This window comes from Panicum virgatum, chromosome 7K, assembly GCF_016808335.1.
Source record: "Panicum virgatum strain AP13 chromosome 7K, P.virgatum_v5, whole genome shotgun sequence".
Taxonomy (NCBI): Eukaryota; Viridiplantae; Streptophyta; class Magnoliopsida; order Poales; family Poaceae; genus Panicum; species Panicum virgatum.
In genome coordinates, this window is record NC_053142.1 from 33,645,966 (window position 1) to 33,663,706 (window position 17,741).

Genomic DNA, 17,741 nt, shown 5'->3' on the forward strand with positions numbered 1-17,741 from the left:
TGAACTCGACCGCCGTTGTCGGTGAGCAGCATGCGCAACTTGCGGCCGCTCTCCGTCTCCGCAGCAGCCTGAGCATGCCTGATGGCGTCCGCAGCCTCTCCCTTGCTGCCGAGGATCATCACCCACATGAAGCGGGAGAGGTCGTCGATGAGCAGCAGGAAGTAGCGCCGTCCTCCTGGTGTGACCGGTGTCACCGGGCCACACAAGTCCCCGTGTACGAGCTCGAGCCGCTCCTTGGCTCGGAAGCTCGCCTGCTGGGGGAAGGAGTGCCGCTTCTGCTTCGTCAACACGCAGACGTCGCAGAGCTGCTCCACGTGGTCGAGGCATGGGAGGCCTCACACCATCTCCTTGGCGCCGAGCCGCTTCAGGGCCTCAAAGTGGAGGTGCCCAAAGCGTTCGTGCCACTGCCATGCCTCATCGTCCCTGCGAGCTGCAAGACAAAGAGGCTGGGCCACCCCGACGTGGAGGATGTAGAGGCAGTTCTTCCCTCGAACCACCCTGGCGAGAAGCTGGCGACGGTAGTCCCAGATGCGGAGGACCCCGCTGTCGATCACCACGCGGGAGCTGCTCTCATCGAGCTGCCCAAGGCTGATGATGGAGTTCCGTAGCGCCGGGATGTAGTAGACTCCGGTGAGCATCCGGTGCTCTCCGAACTTGGCGGTGAAGATCACGGAGCCCACGCCCTTGATCTCCACGGCGAAGGAGTCCCCGAACCTGATGGAGCCACCTATGTCGACGTCCAGGTCGGAGAAGAACTCCCGCCGCCCGGTCATGTGGTGCATGGCGCCGGAGTCGAGGTACCAGCCATCGACCCTGTCATCGTCAGAGCCGTTGCCGAGGAGGACTCGGGCACGCGGCTCGTCGAGGTGGAGTAGAGCGGTGGCAGGCGGTGCCGCCAGATGCGGCTCCATGTCCCCGTGGAGTAGGAACAGAGCCGGCTCGTCATCCGGCTGGGCCTCCGCGACGTGGGCTTGGCCCCCACGCCTCCGCTGCGGGCAGTCCCTGGCCCAGTGGCCGGGCCTGCCACAGTTGTGGCAGGCGTCGTCTCGTGCCGCCTTGGGCCTATCGGCGGCGCCGCCCTGAGCATCTCCGCGGGCGCTACCCTCGACGCACCCTCGTGCCCCGGCTTGGGCACCTCCGCGCCCCTTTCACGGCTTGCCGCGCTTGCGGCCACCAGTCGAGGAAGAGGGCTCCCCCCTCCTCCTGTCACCGCGCCGGGCCTCCCACTGCTCCTGAGTAAGGTGGAGCTTCCCATCGATGGAGATGCCTCCCGAGGGAGGCTGTGGCTCGTTGTTGTCGACGACCTTGAGGCGACCTATCGCCTCCTCGATCGTCATGGTGGAGAGGTCCATCAGAGACTCGATCGAGCGAGCGGTCTGCCTGTACCTCTCGGGGACGCAGCGGAAGAGCTTCTCGATGGCTCTCTCCTCGTCGTAGGTGTCGTCGCCGAACTGCACCACCTTCTGCAGCAGAGTGTTGAGACAGAGGGCGAAGTCATCAACATCCTCACCTAGTTTGAAGGCCAGGTTCTCCCATTCCTTGCGAAGTGCCTGGAGAGTGGTCTTGCGGGCGCGGTCGCTGCCGATACGTGCCGCAACGATGGAGTCCCAGGCCTCCTTGGCAGTTTGCTTCTTGGAAAGCGTGAACTGCATCTCGGGCGAGGCTGCTGTGATGAGAGCATCCAGCGCCCGTCGATCCTCATCGTAGTCGACGTCGCCGTACCGGACTGCCTCCCACATATGCCGCACCTGGAGCTTCACCTCCATGACTGCGGCCCACTCGACGTAGTTGGTCTTGGTGAGGGTGGGCCACCCACCGCAGGGGCCGACGTCCCTGACCACCGCCTGGAGGCCGTGGTAGTCGGGGGCGCCGCCACGCGCACCCCAGCCAGGAGCGCCGCCACCGCCCTGCGCGCCGCCGCCAGGGGCGCCGCCTCCGCCCTACGCGCCGCCGCCAGGGGCGCGGCATCCGCCGCCGGGTGCGCGGCCCCCTGGACCGCCGCCGGGCGCGCCGCCATCCAGGCCGCCGCCGGGCGCGCGGGCCCCTGGACCGCCGCCGGGCGCGCCGCCCTTCAGGCCGCCGCCGGCGGGGTGGGCTGCTACCCACCGCGCGGTCCACTCCCGCCTTCTCTCCCTCTCCAACTCCTCAAGGTCCCCGTCGGCGGTGGTGTCGCCGGCGATGGAGCCGCTGAGGCTGCCGCGCAAGGTCTCAACCTCGACCTCCGCCGCACGCACTGCATCCTCCGCCGCCTCTGCTTCCACCTCCACCCTGGCCGCCGCCAGCTCCGCTGCAACCAGCCTGGCCGCCCTCGCCGCTGCTGCAGCGGCTTGTGCCGTCGCTCGCCTGCGCTCCTCTGCCGCGGCGAGCTCGGCATATCGCTGACGCCATGCGCTCGAGGCGACCGAGCGCTGAGACGGTGCGTCGGACATGGCGTACCTCCAAGGGGCTGTTGCGTGGAGAAGACGCAGCCTCAGACGAGCTGCTCGGGTGAGGAAGGTGGAAGAGGGGCTGCTGCAGGTGCTGCTGCGCTAACTGTTGCTGCTGCGTTATCTGCTACTGGTGCTGCAGCAGCTGCTACTGCTGCTTGGGAGGGAGAAGAACATGAGATATCCAGTCTACAGGAAAGTACGGCCCTGATACCAGATGTTAGCAGCTCAATTTTCACTCTCATTGAGCTGAGAGGATGACACTCAAGTTGGAGAAGTTTTCTGGGTTTTTCTTCATTCACACTCACAATGCCATGCCTTCCAACGGGAGGGGTGGCCACATATATATACAGCAGGCTGCTGGGCAGCAAACGAAGCCAATAATGCTATTCTAACACTAGTCTAACTGCTGTCCTAGAGAGGACACTAACTGCTGTCCTGCAGTCCAAGATGCTGCAGGGGTACAAGAGATGCCTGCAGTCCAAGATGCTAAGGACTACAAGATGCTGCAGGGGTACAAGGGACCACAAAGACCAACAACAAAGACTTATCTATTAGAAAAACCAAAGAAAAACAGCAGGCATCTAGAAACTACAATAATAAATTTATATAGAACATGTTCTGTTGGGAAAGCTATTGGTGCTCAGTTGCTCACCAACAAACGAAAAAAAAACTCCAAGTTGATGGTGTGCATCTGCCATACATTTTAATTAGAAGATATTTTACACAGAAAATGAAAGTGGCAGCTATAAGCCTATAAGACCACGCAAAATCTTCAGGAAATTAACACAGGAAACTCTAGCACTTCCAAGATGCTAAAGTTGCCACGCAACAAACTAGCCATTGTATAGCTTTTATTTTACATGGGAATAATAGCGGTGCCTTTTTACTATTCCATAAAAAAAAATCATGGTTCGAAGTAGATATGATCAAACTCCTTATTTATACTGCTGATATTTAGATTGGTGATACAAAATGATATGTGCAGATTTGTCTGTTTTTTTTATCATATAGTACATTTCCACTAGGTTTGAAATTCATCATGCAGGACAGAGTGGTCAAAGCTGTCCTCTGTAAATGTGTTGACGTCCGAAACATTACTTGCAACTGTCAAATATATGTGTTCAAATTGTGTTGATGTCAAAATTAATAACCTTTTGTGACTGCAGAAGCATCTCCTCTAGGTGGTGATATCCACGACTAAAGCTAAGAGCTAATATTCCCTTGATCTACAAGCCTGATTTCTTTAGTAACAACAAGGTACAATTACTTCATAGATGGATAATCATTCCAAGACATGCTTAATCAGTTACTTTTCTGATAAGCTCAGGAAAGCAAAAGACAAGCTAAACAACTTTACCATATGGACTTCCATATGAGATCCCACCTTTCCGTGACTGTGTAACTATTGGGAGACGTGAAAGGAAAATGACGAAAGATGGAAAATGACGAAAGATGGAAGCCCCATTTGATTACATGAGGCTCAGAATAGTTGCATGCAAACCTATTTGAAGGCTTCTCACTATTTTATTGCAAATATAAAGATTGATTGCAGTGATCGTATTTCTTTGTCCATACATATGAAAATTAGGCATTCCGAACGACTCATTCCTGTAATATTTCCAGTACAACAACTTGCTACTCAATCTAAAAATAACTTCGCTGAAAAGGGCCCATTTACACATCTGTTGGAAGAAATGGGTAGTCAGTATATCCAATAACAGGATCAGGGACGTAAAATGTGTCTCTGTTGTACTTGTTAAGAGGCGCATCTATTTCGAACCTTCGAGGCAAGTCAGGATTAGACAAAAATATGCGTCCATATGCAACCAAATCTGCATAGTTAGTGGAGATTGCATTATTTCCATCCTCCCTATTGTAGCCTCCAGCAACAATAAATGTTCCCTTGAAAGCATCCCTCATTGGACGAAGACTGTAGGGTGTTTCAAATTTTTCACCAAGTTTTACCATCCGTGGCTCCACCACGTGGCAATAGAGGATTCCAAATTTATTCAGTGCATTTGCCATATATAAGCCTAGAGCTTCTGGGTTTGAGTCTGGTGCTTCTGAATAACTAGCAAAAGGTGACAGCCTTATCCCAACCTTGTCAGCTCCAATTTCATCAACTACAGCTTGAACTACTTCTAATGCAAACCGGCAGCGGTTCTCTAAGCTGCCACCATATTTGTCGGTGCGATCATTGACCTGGTCCTTTAAAAACTGATCAATCAAGTAACCGTAAGCTCCATGGATTTCAACACCATCAAATCCTACACACACCAGAGAGTCAAATACTAGATTGCCCATTTGTTCAGGTATCAGCTAGGATTTCAGTAAACTACTAGATAGTCTTTGAACACTTCAGAAATAATCCAAATGAACATTTATATGTTAATTTCAACTGACCCTAATCAATTGATAAATAACTCTGACTAAAGTAAATTGACATTTGCATATACTTTGTAGGCTAACTTTAAACTGTGACAAGGTACTAACCAGCTTCAATTGCATTTCTAGCAGCAACCCTGAAATCACTTATGATGGAAGGGATTTCATCAGTCTCTAATCGTCTAGGAGGTGTGAAAGTAGCCACATCTACACCATTGGCTCTCACTTGAGGTTTTAGTGGCTTATCAGTGCTTGAAATTGGAGCCTGCCCATTAGGTTGAAAAGCTGCATTGGAGCATTTAACATTTGTTGGTATAATGCCATATTTTATTTAAAAAAGTAGTAGAAATATAGTATGATTGTGCCAGTATCATCGTTGATGACAAGGATAACTATTACTATTATGAAGTCTTCATGGATAATAGGAATATGGCACGAGTCTGCCGATATAACTAATGCTGTTATGAAGTCTTCATGAATAATTGTGAAGCTAATTTTCTTGCAATTTAACTACACTACCGTTAAATTTGGCTGCACGAACAAGTTTGTATTAGAGGATGCAAACTCACGGGAATTAGAAACTCTTCCTACGTGCCAAATCTGACAGAAAAATATCCCTCCTTTCTCATGAACCCCATGTACGATTGGCTTCCATGCTTCCACTTGCTCGTTTGTCCAAATGCCAGGAGTATCTTTGTACCTTGTATGCAAATAGAATACATATCTTCTTTAGAAATCACTAAACTCTGAAGAAGAAACTTAACATGTCTACATAGACTTTAAGAAGAAGCAGCCTGAGGATCTAGGTGACGCACCCTTCAGCAGTGTCTGACACTCCAGTGGCCTCAGCAATCAAAAGGCCTCCTTTAGTCGTCCTCTGTTGATAATACAGTATGGCATGAGGCTGAGGAACATTGCCATAGGACCGCTGCCTTGTCAGTGGTGCGAGAACCACTCTAGAAACAAAGACAAAGGGAAATTCTTAGGACCAAATGGATCTTTGAAAATTGCTGATACACACGTCACGCTTCCAGGTTCCTTGGACTTTTTCTCAAAAGAAGTAAGAATAAGGTGGAGTCGGTTTGTTACAAAATAACTCTATTTTCCGAAGCAATTCAACACGATGACACACATTCATTACCCATATCCATTCTGCGACTGGAAAGCATCCCCGCCCTCAACTTGCAAAAGCATGATTGGATTGGGGAACCTACTCTCCCGATGAACAGCAGACGTCGTCCAATCGAAGTAATAAAACCGAAGAAAATCACAACATACACTGGAGAACTACGATCTTGTGCCGGCCACTACCTAGTTTTGCTGCTTTGACGGCCACATGAAACCTCCAGTTGCACAACTCGCATGTGCAGAGGATTCCCAACGAATCACTTCTCGGGGGAAGCTAATCTCACACAGTTTGATGATTGGGGATTAGGAATTGGGATTGGTCCAACCAAAGAAGAGAGCATACCTGTGGGAAAGATCAAATTTCCCCATCTGGTAGGGGGTGAGGAGGGGGATAGCGTTGGCGCCGCTGTTGCTTTTTTTTTGAACTGAAAACAGCGAGGGAGGCTCCCACTGTAAAATTTTATTTATATAAAAAAAGAACACCAAAAGTTAGGAAAACAGTAAGCCTGTACAAGTGAAAAAAGAAGCAAAAGGGAGCAACAACTAGACAGAAACTTAAGAGCTATCTACGAGCTATACAGACTAAAGGGACTAAGCCAAGCTATTGAACCAAACTAAGAAGGGTGTCTTCAGAGTCTTTTATCCAATGAGCTTGTATAAGACATTAACTTTTGAAATTCCTTTTCCACAGGTCCCTCCCTCCTGTCCTGTGTCGTCCTTTTTCTCTTCTTCCCACAGTTCCACTTTGCCTTGGCACCTCTCTTTATTATGCTGCCAATTTGGTGCTGATGAATGGTGATTGATAATCAGTGGGAAGATGGTGCCGCTCTTAGCCTCTTAATAACACTTAGAGAGAGCAATTGATTGGTGGAAGCTGATTCATTGAACCTGGCGCATTCCCCGACTCTTGAGGAGCCAAGGACGGCAGGCAACAACCGCGGTGAGGTGACTGATGCGGACAGGCGATGCACCGGCATCTGATGTTTGCTTTGATAGGAGGGGATATTGAAAAGCTCTTATTGAAACATGGCACTTTATTCCAAAAGTTAAAGTGGCCGACTGGCAGGTCTTGGCCTGGCCAAGAGAATTCTTTATTTGCCAAAAATAATGGCTTCCTTCCTTGCCAATGAAAAGAAAATATAAACAGAATTCCTTTTTTTTTGAACTGAAACACTGCGAGGGAGGCCCCTGCAGTAAAATTTATTTAAATAAAAGAGTACAAGGAAGAAATACTTACAGAGGGGGCAAACAGGACCTAAGAGAATATACAACACTACCTAGGCATAAGCAAAAGAGAGCTTTATAGTTCACAATCCACTTTGACCTCGTTTTATAGTTCACCACTTTCTTCACCTTTGGTATTGTCATCCAAACCTTGCCTTAGACTGATGATGTCAGATGGCAATATGGCATGGTTTGCATGCACAGCTGCTGAACAGGAAAAATGTGCGACCGCAAGCGACACAGCCCACCAAGATGTCGTGGCTCTCCTGGTCGGCATGGGGCGGGGTCGAGGAGCTGCGCCGGCATGTGGAGGCGGAGGCAGTTCAGCCAGGCTAGACGCAGGCACGCGATCGAAGCTGGAGGCTGAAGAGCATCGTCACCAAGAGTAGCAACACTTCATGCCAGCAATAGCAAGAGATGACACAAAAAATCAACCACTGATTTCCCCCCCTTAAGCTTCATTCTTATTCGCGCGGGGGGTTCAGAGATACACGATGCTAAACGATAAGCATTGTACAGATAGACTTTGTTTTTGTACTTGACCAATAATTATGCCTACTATTTGCTCCTTCAATTCAAAAAGAGATCATGTTTATAATACGTGCGGTCAAACTTTTAAAATTTGCGCCATCACTAATTCAGTATCAGCTTATATATAGATCAGACGTATGGAAACAATTTATGTAGATTTCTTTATATACAAAAAGAAATTTAGAATATCATTTTTGCTAATTTTTAAATAGATACATCTCGAGCATGTGAGGACATTCATGAGTAAAGATAAGAGCTGTGATTCCCTAAATTCATAAGTCTGGTCTCTTTATACAACAAGAAGGTTCAGTATATATAGCTTTTGTACCACAGACTATCATTTCGAACCATATGCCTAAGAAATTATTTTTCTGTCTTGAGGAGCTAGTGGATTCTATTTTTCTTAAGCTCTAAAATTTGAAACCTAAAGCATTAAACATCTGTGCCAGAGCACTCGACTGAACCTATCCTTAGTTTATTCCTTCGCTGGCTATGCCAGTGACTAAAAGGAACACATGTGGAAGCAAAAGGAGGAAACATGTAACATAGTGAGCATGACTCCATTAGGATGATCGTATTGCTTGGTCCATGCACATGAAATCCCAGAATTCAGATCAATTAATGACCTTAGTCCTCTAATATTACTAGTATACAGAAGGTAGCTATCCAACCATCGACCATGAAAGAAATGGGTAGTCAGTATATCCGATAACTGGATCAGGGATGTAGAAAGTCTCACTGTTGTACTTATTGAGACTAGCATCAATTTCAAACCTCCGAGGCAAGTCAGGATTTTACAAAAATAAGCGCCCATATGCAACCAAGTCAGCATAGTGTAACACACAGGTGTTAATCCTTGGTAATTAAGTTCACCATGGCCATTAGTTCAACTCACACGACAAATCACAAAACCCAAAAATTTTTCTGTCAGTTTGGGCCGGACCGGTCGGAGCAACCGGTCTGACCAGTTGAACTGGTTTCAACCGTTTTGGGCCCCACAACATTTAAATCACTCTCTCTCTCTTCCTCACCTGTGCACTCGACCTCACCAGCTCTCTCACTCACTCTCCCCGAGCTCTTCCCTTCTCAAGCCCTAGGTTCTTCAATCCTTCCTCTTCCTTTGATTCCAAGGCCGGGGAAAGGATCAAATCCGCGTGGTGGCTCATCTTCCCCTCGATTCCCTCCCTGGGGTGCCTGGGATTCGAGTTCTTCGTGTAAGGAGGAGTTCACTCAAGGTATGAAGCTCGTGTGAGTCGATCTCCTTTTCTAGATGATCTTAGGTGATTCCCTCTGGCCAAACACCTCCAATGGCACCCTGGAACTAGTTCCTAGAAGGATATTGGAATTAGTGGGCAATTTTCGCCGCGCCAAGAATCTTGGTTTTGGTCTGGGTAGGGCCGGTCTGACCGGTCGGGTATATCGGTCTGACCGGTAGGGGCCCGAACAGTCCGGTAATTGGATCGGATACTCCGGGTTTGTGGTGATCTAGACATTCCAGAGTTAGGTCCGGATTCTCCGGACTTGGGAGTCCGGATACTCCGAGTAGGTGTTCGGATACTCCGGATTTTTGGGTCTCGAGTCGCTCACAGGCCAGACCGGTCTGACCGGTTTGGTATACCGGTCTGACCGGTGCTAGCAGGGCTGAGAGGGTTAAATCAGGGTTTGTTAGTGAAAAATAGATAGAAATTGATTTGGTTATTGGTTACTTGTATTTTTATAAATCATGCATGCATTCTCTCATGTCATATGCATATGCATACGTGTAGAAGCCGCGGCGGAGGAAATTGTGTACAAGGTGGTTGCAGAGCCACAGGAGTAGGGCTGGACGAAAAACTCGTAACTCGCTAGCTCGCTCGACTCGCTCGTTAATGGCTCGGCTCGAGCTCGACTCGTTTTATAATGAGCCAGCTCGTTTTATAACAAGCCAGCTCGTTTTATAACGAGCCAGCTCGAGCTGGCTCGCGAGCCGCTCGCGAGCCATAACGAGCCAGTTAATTATGAAGCCAGCAAATTTAAATGGGTGCATTGTTAAAGACAAAAAATTCTAATGACTCATATTTGAAGAAAATGAGTGCTGCAATGTTAAACAAATTTGATAAATATTTGGAAGAGAAGAACAATGTCATGGTTATTGCTACAATCCTTGACCCTAAGTTCAAAATGATATATATTCAGTTCTATTTTAGTCAGCTTTATGACTCCTCAAGGTATGAACAAGAGGTTGCTTATATAAAAAATGAGTTAGAATAGTTGTATAAGAAGCAAGAATTGGAACAATGCTGGAAAATGGGTAAGAAGAGCAGCATAAGAAGCAAGAATTGGAACGAGCCAAACGAGCTATAACGAGCCAAACGAGCCATACTCTGTGATGATGTGTGTTCATATTGTCTCTCTACATTGGCTCGCGAGCCAAACGAGCTAGCTCGAGCTCGCTAACGAGCCGAGCCGAGCTAGCCTGTTGGCTCGTTAGTATAACGAGCCGAGCCGAGCCAATATGTTAACGAGCCGAGCTATAACGAGCCGAGCCATAACGAGCCGAGCTGGCTTGATATCCAGCCCTACACAGGAGCCACAGGGGCAAGCCCTGCAGTAGGAGGATCGTGAGGGGCCGGCCCAAGGTCCAATTCACCCTAGCACTGAGCAACAGACGTAAGACAAGCCCCGGTGCACATCCTATTATTTTAAATTATGACACCTATATACGTAACTATTACTTGTGCATTAGGTTTAGGAATGGTTTGGAACCCTAGTTGCATGATCCCTAGGATTCCCTGAATTATACTAGTATGTATAGGATGATAGAAGTGCTATGCTTAATGGTTTTTCGATAGAAGACAAGTAATTTCTTGTCACTCGCGAGATATAGGATATTTAGAAGTCGGGTAATTTCCGGTTACTCACGAGATATAAGTTATATGTGTTTATATTACGGTCCCTGAGTTATTGAAAGTGATATGGAAATGTGAGACCGAACGGGGAGTGATGATGATGTATAGGTATGGCAGCAGAACAGGGTTCCTGGGTGCCTTAGCCTCGTCTGAGTCGGTTAAGGACCGGTAGTTATCGGCAGTGCAGATCGGGGATTGAACTGTACTAACCGCATGCCGGGAGTAGGAGGTAGTCGAAACCGGTAAGCTTAGTACTGCCTCACTTCGAAAGTACCGGACTCCATCTCACCTCCTGGGGTAGTCGAGTAGTCGCGGAGAAATGTGATGCATGTATTTACTTTTGGTGGTCTCACGTTGAGCTCGGCTGACCATATGATGGTGGGGCGGTCCTGTAGTTCGAGGCGGGGAGAGGAATGGTTGGTGCGTGTGGTCCGACGGGGCGTATGTGTGCCGTGTTGGTTAGGTCCACCTTGCAAGGTTAAATCGAATCGATTCGCCGTGTCTTGCGGTTATGAGGGCTTTGATCTCTTTGCTGCATCGTAGTCTCATGATAGAATGAGGAGGATATGTATAAATATAACAATGAACACATGGAATTATTATTTGATTGCACCAACATGTTTGCTATAGTTGATTCATGCAAACATTAGATTAGAGTTAATTTGTACATAATCTGGAGCTAAAATTCTGAAAGTAAGGAATTACTTTAGTCGCTTTTCTGCAAAATAACCACCAGCCAAAAGTCTTGCATGTCTAGGTATGTGGGCTAAGTTATACCCACTGGTCGGGTAAGTCTTGCTGAGTATTAGTTGCTCATGGTTGTTGCCCCCATTAATTTGTTTCAGGGCACCCCGACGTCGATTTCTGCCCCTGCTGCGTCAAATTTATCCGCCGAGATGCAGATGGGTGGGAAGTTATGGAGAGAGACCAGTAGACTATAAAGTCGGCGGATTGCACACTTGAGGGCAGAGTGTGCCGCCCTCAGCTTTGTTCAGACCGGTCTGAAGGACCGGTCTGACCGGTGTATACGTGGGGACCCATGCACACCGGTCTAACCGGTGGTACGCACCGGTCTGACCGGTGGTGTTAGGCAGAACCTCTAGGGGTAATGTAATATAGTCCTTTCCTAGTGTAAATTCTAGTTTTATTTGTTGGAAGACTTGTATATCAAGTATGTTTTTAAACCCGGTTTATAAAATTTTTGTATCTGAATCTGGTTTGTAAGTAGTTATGTATTATTTGTGTCGCGTTGTTCTATTTTCAAGTATTATGTCGTGCTTGTACCATCTGCGCTCATCTTCGCGTGGGACTACCGGTGTTGTTTCGATCGGGCCGTCGGTTGAGAAAGGATTGCCAAATTAAGCCATTAAGCTAATGCGTCCGATGTGTTCAAATGACTGCCATTACGCTTAATTTGGAGTCTTAATTTGGCAGTTCCATCACAGCTGGTATCAGAGCCGAAACACACTGGGGGTGATACGAGCATGACTAATTTACAGACATTATAAATTAAAAATGAATTTCTGACTTTGGATAAAAGCTGTTTAACGACGTGGGTGGGATTACTCGTAATAGCCCTATATAGTATTGTTACAATCGTGAGTAGATGTTCAGTTTGGTTGAGAGATTAACGTAGGACGCTCTTGCATCATGTCATTGTATTTCCTTTGCAATTGAAAGTTTCTGTTGTAAGTTATGCATCATGGCATTCATTATTTTCAATTGTGTTTATGAATTTAAGTCAAGGGTTGTCACCCGGGTCTAACACCGAGAGTTTTAGTTCTGGGTGGTGACCGGTCTTTGACACCGGTCTGACCGGTTGGTCCTCGTGCAGTGTCATGCAAGCCATGCAGACCGGTCTAACTGGTCTCCTTCACCGGTTTGACCGGTTGTGCGCGGACAGAAGCCCTAAGTTGTGCCTAAATAATTTATTTCCGGTGCTTTCTTCCATGATTCGGATATTAGTTGCAGTGATGATTATTTTTATGTAATCAGAAAAATGTAACGAATCCAATCATGGTTGAATGTAGAATGACAGGCCCACCGAACCCTTCTGATTTGGCCCAGGCCATTGCGGCCATACTCTCCGGACGAGACGAACAGACAGCACTCCTCCGGGAGATTGTGGAGTAGGGCAGAGCGCAGCGGCCTGAGCATCACCACCAGCCAGCTGTCCCTGGATATGAGCAGTTTCTAAGCACCCAGCCGCCGCTGTTTCACAAAGCCGATGAGCCACTGGAAGCAGATAGCTAGCTCCGGACCATAGAGTCCAAGTTCACCCTGCACCCGTACAATGATGGAGACAAGGCCGGATTTGTAGCCCAGCATCTCAGGGGTCCCGCACGCACTTGGTGGGACAATCACGTGGCCATGTTTCCCGAGGGCACTCGGTTCACCTGGGCATAGTTCAAGGAAGCTTTCAGGGCACATCATATCCCTGCAGGGGTCATTCGCAAGAAGCTCACAGAGTTCTTGGCTCTGAAACAGGGTAACAACAGTGTCCTACAGTATGCCCAGGCCTTCAATAATTTATCGCAGTATGCGGGCTACCACGTGGACACAGATGAGAAGAAGCAGGCTTGCTTCAGGCAGGGGCTCAGCAGTAAGCTCCAAGATCGTCTGGCTATGGTCAAGTTTGACACCTTCAGTGAGCTGGTCAACGGTGCTATCATTCAGGAGGATGCCCAGTTGGCTCACAAGGCAGAGAAGAAGAGAAAGGCGCCGGCGGCGGGGTCTTCGAACAGCACTCCCCAGAGGTTTCGCTTGGTGCAGTCGGGCCAACAGCGTGCCCCCTTCCAGCACCAGCCACCGCAGCAGTGGGGATACAGGCCCCCTCAGTACACTCAGCCACAGGGGACAGTCAGGCCTCATGTTCCTCCACAGAGCGAGCAGAAGATTTGGGTGCCGCAGCAGGGGGTGCGCCCAAATTTTTCCCATGCTACAACTGCAGATAGATTGGACACTTCGCACGTAATTGCCCCATGCCGCCGAAGTAGGGACAGTCGTCCAGTCAGCAGAATCAAAAAGGCAAAGTCGCTTACTTCAAACCGGGACAAGTGCATTACACCACCCTTGAGGGTATCCCGAGGGAGCTCCAGTGATGGCGGGTACATTTTCTGTAAACGATCGTCCCGTCATCATATTGTTTGACTCTGGGGCATCTCATACATTCATTAGCAAGGAGTGTGCCATTAAGCTGGGATTGAGAATAGAAAACATGCCAAATCCATACAATATTCATTCGCCCGGGGGCTAATTAATTACCAACCAAATTGTCAGGCGAGTGCCACTCTAGTTACAAGGAAAAAGATTTATAGCACATCTTATAGTACTCTCAACTCAAAGAGTGGATATTATACTTGGAATGAACTGGATGAAGGAACAAGGAGTTATAGCACATCTTGTAAGGTTAAATCGAATCGATTCGCCGTGTCTCGCGGTTATGAGGGCCTTGATCTCTTTGCTGCATCGTAGTCTCATGATAGAATGAGGAGGATATGTATAAATATAACAATGAACACATGGAATTATTATTTGATTGCACCAACATGTTTGCTATAGTTGATTCATGCAAACATTAGATTAGAGTTAATTTGTACATAATCTGGAGCTAAAATACTGAAAGTAAGGAATTACTTTAGTCGCTTTTCTGCAAAATAACCACCAGCCAAAAGTCTTGCATGTCTAGGTATGTAGGCTAAGTTATACCCACTGGTCGGGTAAGTCTTGCTGAGTATTAGTTGCTCAGGGTTGTTGCCACCATTAATTTGTTTCAAGGCACCCCGACGTCGATTTCTGCCCCTGCTGCGTCAAATTTATCCGCCGAGATGCAGAGGGGTGGGAGGTTGTGGAGAGAGACCAGTAGACTATAAAGTCGGCGGGTTGCACACTTGAGGGCAGAGTGTGCCGCCCTCAGTTTTGTTCAGACCGGTCCGGACCGGTCTGAAGGACCGGTCTGACCGGTGTATACGTGAGGAACCCATGCACACCGGTCTGACCTGGTGTTAGGCAGAACCTCTAGGGGTAATGTAGTATAGTTCTTTCCTAGTGTAAATTCCAGTTTTATTTGTTGGAAGACTTGTATATCAAGTATGTTTTTAAACCCGGTTTATAAAATTTTTGTATCTGAATTTGGTTTGTAAGTAGTTATGTATTATTTGTGTCGCGTTGTTCTATTTTCAAGTATTATGTCGTATTTGTACCATCTGCGTCCACCTTCGCGTGGGACTACCGGTATTGTTTCGATCGGGCCGTGGGTTGAGAAAGGATCGCCAAATTAAGCCATTAAGTTAATGCGCCCGATGTGTTCAAATGACGGCCATTACGCTTAATTTGGAGTCTTAATTTGGCGGTTCTGTCACACATAGCCACCGGAGATTGCATTATTCCCATCCTATTGTAGTTGCCAGCAACGATAATTGTTCCCTTGAAAGCATCCCTCATTGGACCAAGATTGTAGGGGTTTTCAAAATTTTCACCAAGTTTTACCTTCCGAGGCTCCACCACATGGCAGTAAAGGATTCCAAATTTATTCAGTGCATGTGCCATATACAGGCCTAGAGCTTCTGGGTTTGAGTCCTCTGCTCCTGAATAATTGGCAAAAGGTGAAAGCCTTATCCCAACCTTTTCAGGCCCAATTTCATCAACTACGGCTTCAACAATTTCTAGGGCAAAGCGGCAACGGTCAATCAAGTAACCGTGAGCTCCATGGATTTCAATACCATCGAATCCTACACACTACATATAGAGTTAAGATTAGATTGCCCTTTTCTTCTGGGGTCAGAACTAGGATTGCAGTAAACTACTACTATGTGGTTGTTGAACATTTAACACATAATCCATAAGAACCTTAGAATTCTAATTTAGTATTTTTCTATTGATCCCAATTTGACAAGTCTGAAAAAAGTAAGCAGTCTACATTTCTTAATTGTTTGTAGGCTAGTCTTATTAATTTAGTATAAAATGTTAGAGGATGGTGCTTACCAGCTTCAATTGCATTTCTGGCAGCTATCCTGAAATCATTGATGATCAAAGGGATTTCACTAGTCTCTAATCGTCTAGGAGGTGTGAACTTAGCCACATGTACACTTTTCACTGGCTTATCAGTGCTTGAAACTGGAGCCTGCCCATTAGGCTGAAAAGCTGCACCAGAGCAGTTAACATTTGTTGGTATAATGCCATCTTTTCTCTAAAAAACATCAATACAGAGTAACATTATGAGTGTGCCAATATCTTCGTTATCACCAAAGATAATTTGTTCTGAATTTAGCTCCAGGAATAAAAATTGATACTAGAGACTGTAAACATACTGGAGTTGGAGACTCTCCCTACGTGCCAAATCTGACACAAGAATATCCCTCCTTCCTCGTGGACCCCATCTACGATTGGCTTCCATGCTTCCACTTGCTCCTTGTACCTTGTATCATACAGGGAAAAAATCTATTCTTTAGAAAAAGCACTGAACTGTTAGAAAGGAACTAGCGCCACTAGATGAAAATTAGATGTATGAAGAAGGGACAGCCTGAGGATCTAGGTGACGCACCCTTGAGCAGTGTCAGACACTCCAGTGGCCTCAGAGATCAAAAGGCCTCCTTTAGTAGTTCTCTGTTGATAGTACAATATGGCATGAGGCTGAGGAACATTCCCGTAGGACCGCTGCCTAGTTAGTGGCGCAAGAACCACCCTGAACATGAAAGCAAAGATATTGTCCAAAGATATACCACAGTAACAGCAACGTTTTCAGTATCGCACTCGCTTTTGGTCGCCTCAGAATAATTGTTTCTGTTTCACATACATGTCATAAGCTAATTCTTGAGTCATCCCCAACCAAACCTTTCAGAAATTTGAGGAACTTACAGTTACCATCAGTTTTGTGAAAGGTTTGGTTGGGGCAAAGGCGAAAGGGGGGGGGGGGGGGGGGGGGGGGAGAATCGGGGAGACTAGTCTTCCTACGAACAGCAGACGGCATCTGCGTTAAAGCAGATAAAGCCGCACCTCCACAAAAGCAAAGATCACTAAACGATGCTCTGCCGGCCATAACTGTCATCTTCCTTCTCTAGAAAACGGGGCCTAATGGTATCCCGTAGTGCTCAACTCGCATGAACTGAGGATGCCCAACGAATAACATCTTGGAACCTTGGAGGTGCGTGCTAATCAAAGCTCCACTTGCTAATGGGGGATCAGAGAGAGAGAGAGATTATTACCTGTGGGAAAGATGAAACCTTCCCATCTTGTGGGGGGTGAGGAGGGGGACAGTGTTCGCACCGTCGTTGCTCATCTTCTCCCCCAGTTTGCCGTCTCTGTCTCTTCCTCTTCCCCCATTCGCATCGCATCTCTGTCTCTTTATGCTGCCAAGTTGGGCCTCCTGGGTGACGATTGACCGGCTCATTTCGCAAAGATCGCTTGAGAAAGAAAGGGGGCCAATATAATGCAAGAACATCAGGCACAGCTCTGGCGGCCGGTGAGGTCACTGATGATGCAGTCATGGAGAGATGGAGACAGCAGCCGGCGGAGGCCGGCTGGGTGATTTTTTTTTTTTTGATGGGAACTCTATTAATCAGACGGTGCTGAATCTTTAGCGATAAAACAAGCAATGAAGTCCGGGATGGGTGCCACAACAGCCTCCGCATCCGGCTCACAAATACTCCCTAGAATTGCTAATGTAGGGAAATGGGTAGGCTACGCTAGCATCACTACCGCATAAACCCAAGATACTTGCGAGTAGAAGATCATAGATCGTTACCACTAGACGCGCAGCGCAGCGGAAGAAGTCGCGCGTCGATATAGAGGAAGTAGTCGATCACGTCCCACGAACCGAGCTCCTCGTACTTGATCCCAGCAGCCGATCAGCGCAGCAGTCGCAGCAGCGCATCCACGGAGTCCACACGTACGGGGATGAAACGCCGGGCGTCGGTGTGCTAGCACCGCACGCACGGCAAGGGCGGCGGCCGAGAGAGAGGGAGGGGCGGTGGCTAGGGAGGTGGCGCGGCTCAGGTCATCGCCCCCCTAGCCCCTCCCTCATATATATAGGGCGTACTAATGGGCTTCTATCTCATAGGCCCATTAGTAACCCTAATCCCTCTTGGATCAATATCCACTTGGGTCTTTAAACCGTATTGTGATGATGGGCTCTTGGGCATATCACCAACAATCTCCC

The 17,741-nt window shown here is 47.8% G+C and overlaps 1 protein-coding gene and 1 pseudogene across 6 annotated transcripts; both read right to left on the reverse strand.

The window, feature by feature from the left end:
- Nucleotides 1-3,918: 3,918 nt before the first annotated feature.
- LOC120641097 (putative 12-oxophytodienoate reductase 11) lies at nt 3,919-6,843 on the reverse strand. Of its 6 annotated transcripts, none has more exons than XM_039917065.1 (6): nt 6,612-6,812; nt 6,286-6,392; nt 5,630-5,770; nt 5,384-5,514; nt 4,923-5,099; nt 3,919-4,696 (listed from the first exon to the last, which is right to left on the reverse strand). In XM_039917065.1, the coding sequence occupies exons 2-6, from the start codon at nt 6,309-6,311 to the stop codon at nt 4,104-4,106; spliced, it is 1,068 nt and encodes a 355-aa protein (XP_039772999.1). In that variant the 5' UTR covers nt 6,312-6,392; nt 6,612-6,812; the 3' UTR covers nt 3,919-4,103. The 6 variants fall into 6 exon arrangements, with proteins under 6 accessions (XP_039772999.1, XP_039772997.1, XP_039772998.1 ...); XM_039917063.1 differs by having other exon boundaries at nt 6,558-6,812; XM_039917064.1 differs by having other exon boundaries at nt 6,553-6,812.
- Nucleotides 6,844-8,209: 1,366 nt separating this feature from the next.
- LOC120641099 lies at nt 8,210-17,094 on the reverse strand (annotated as a pseudogene).
- Between the last annotated feature and the right edge of the window lie 647 nt (nt 17,095-17,741).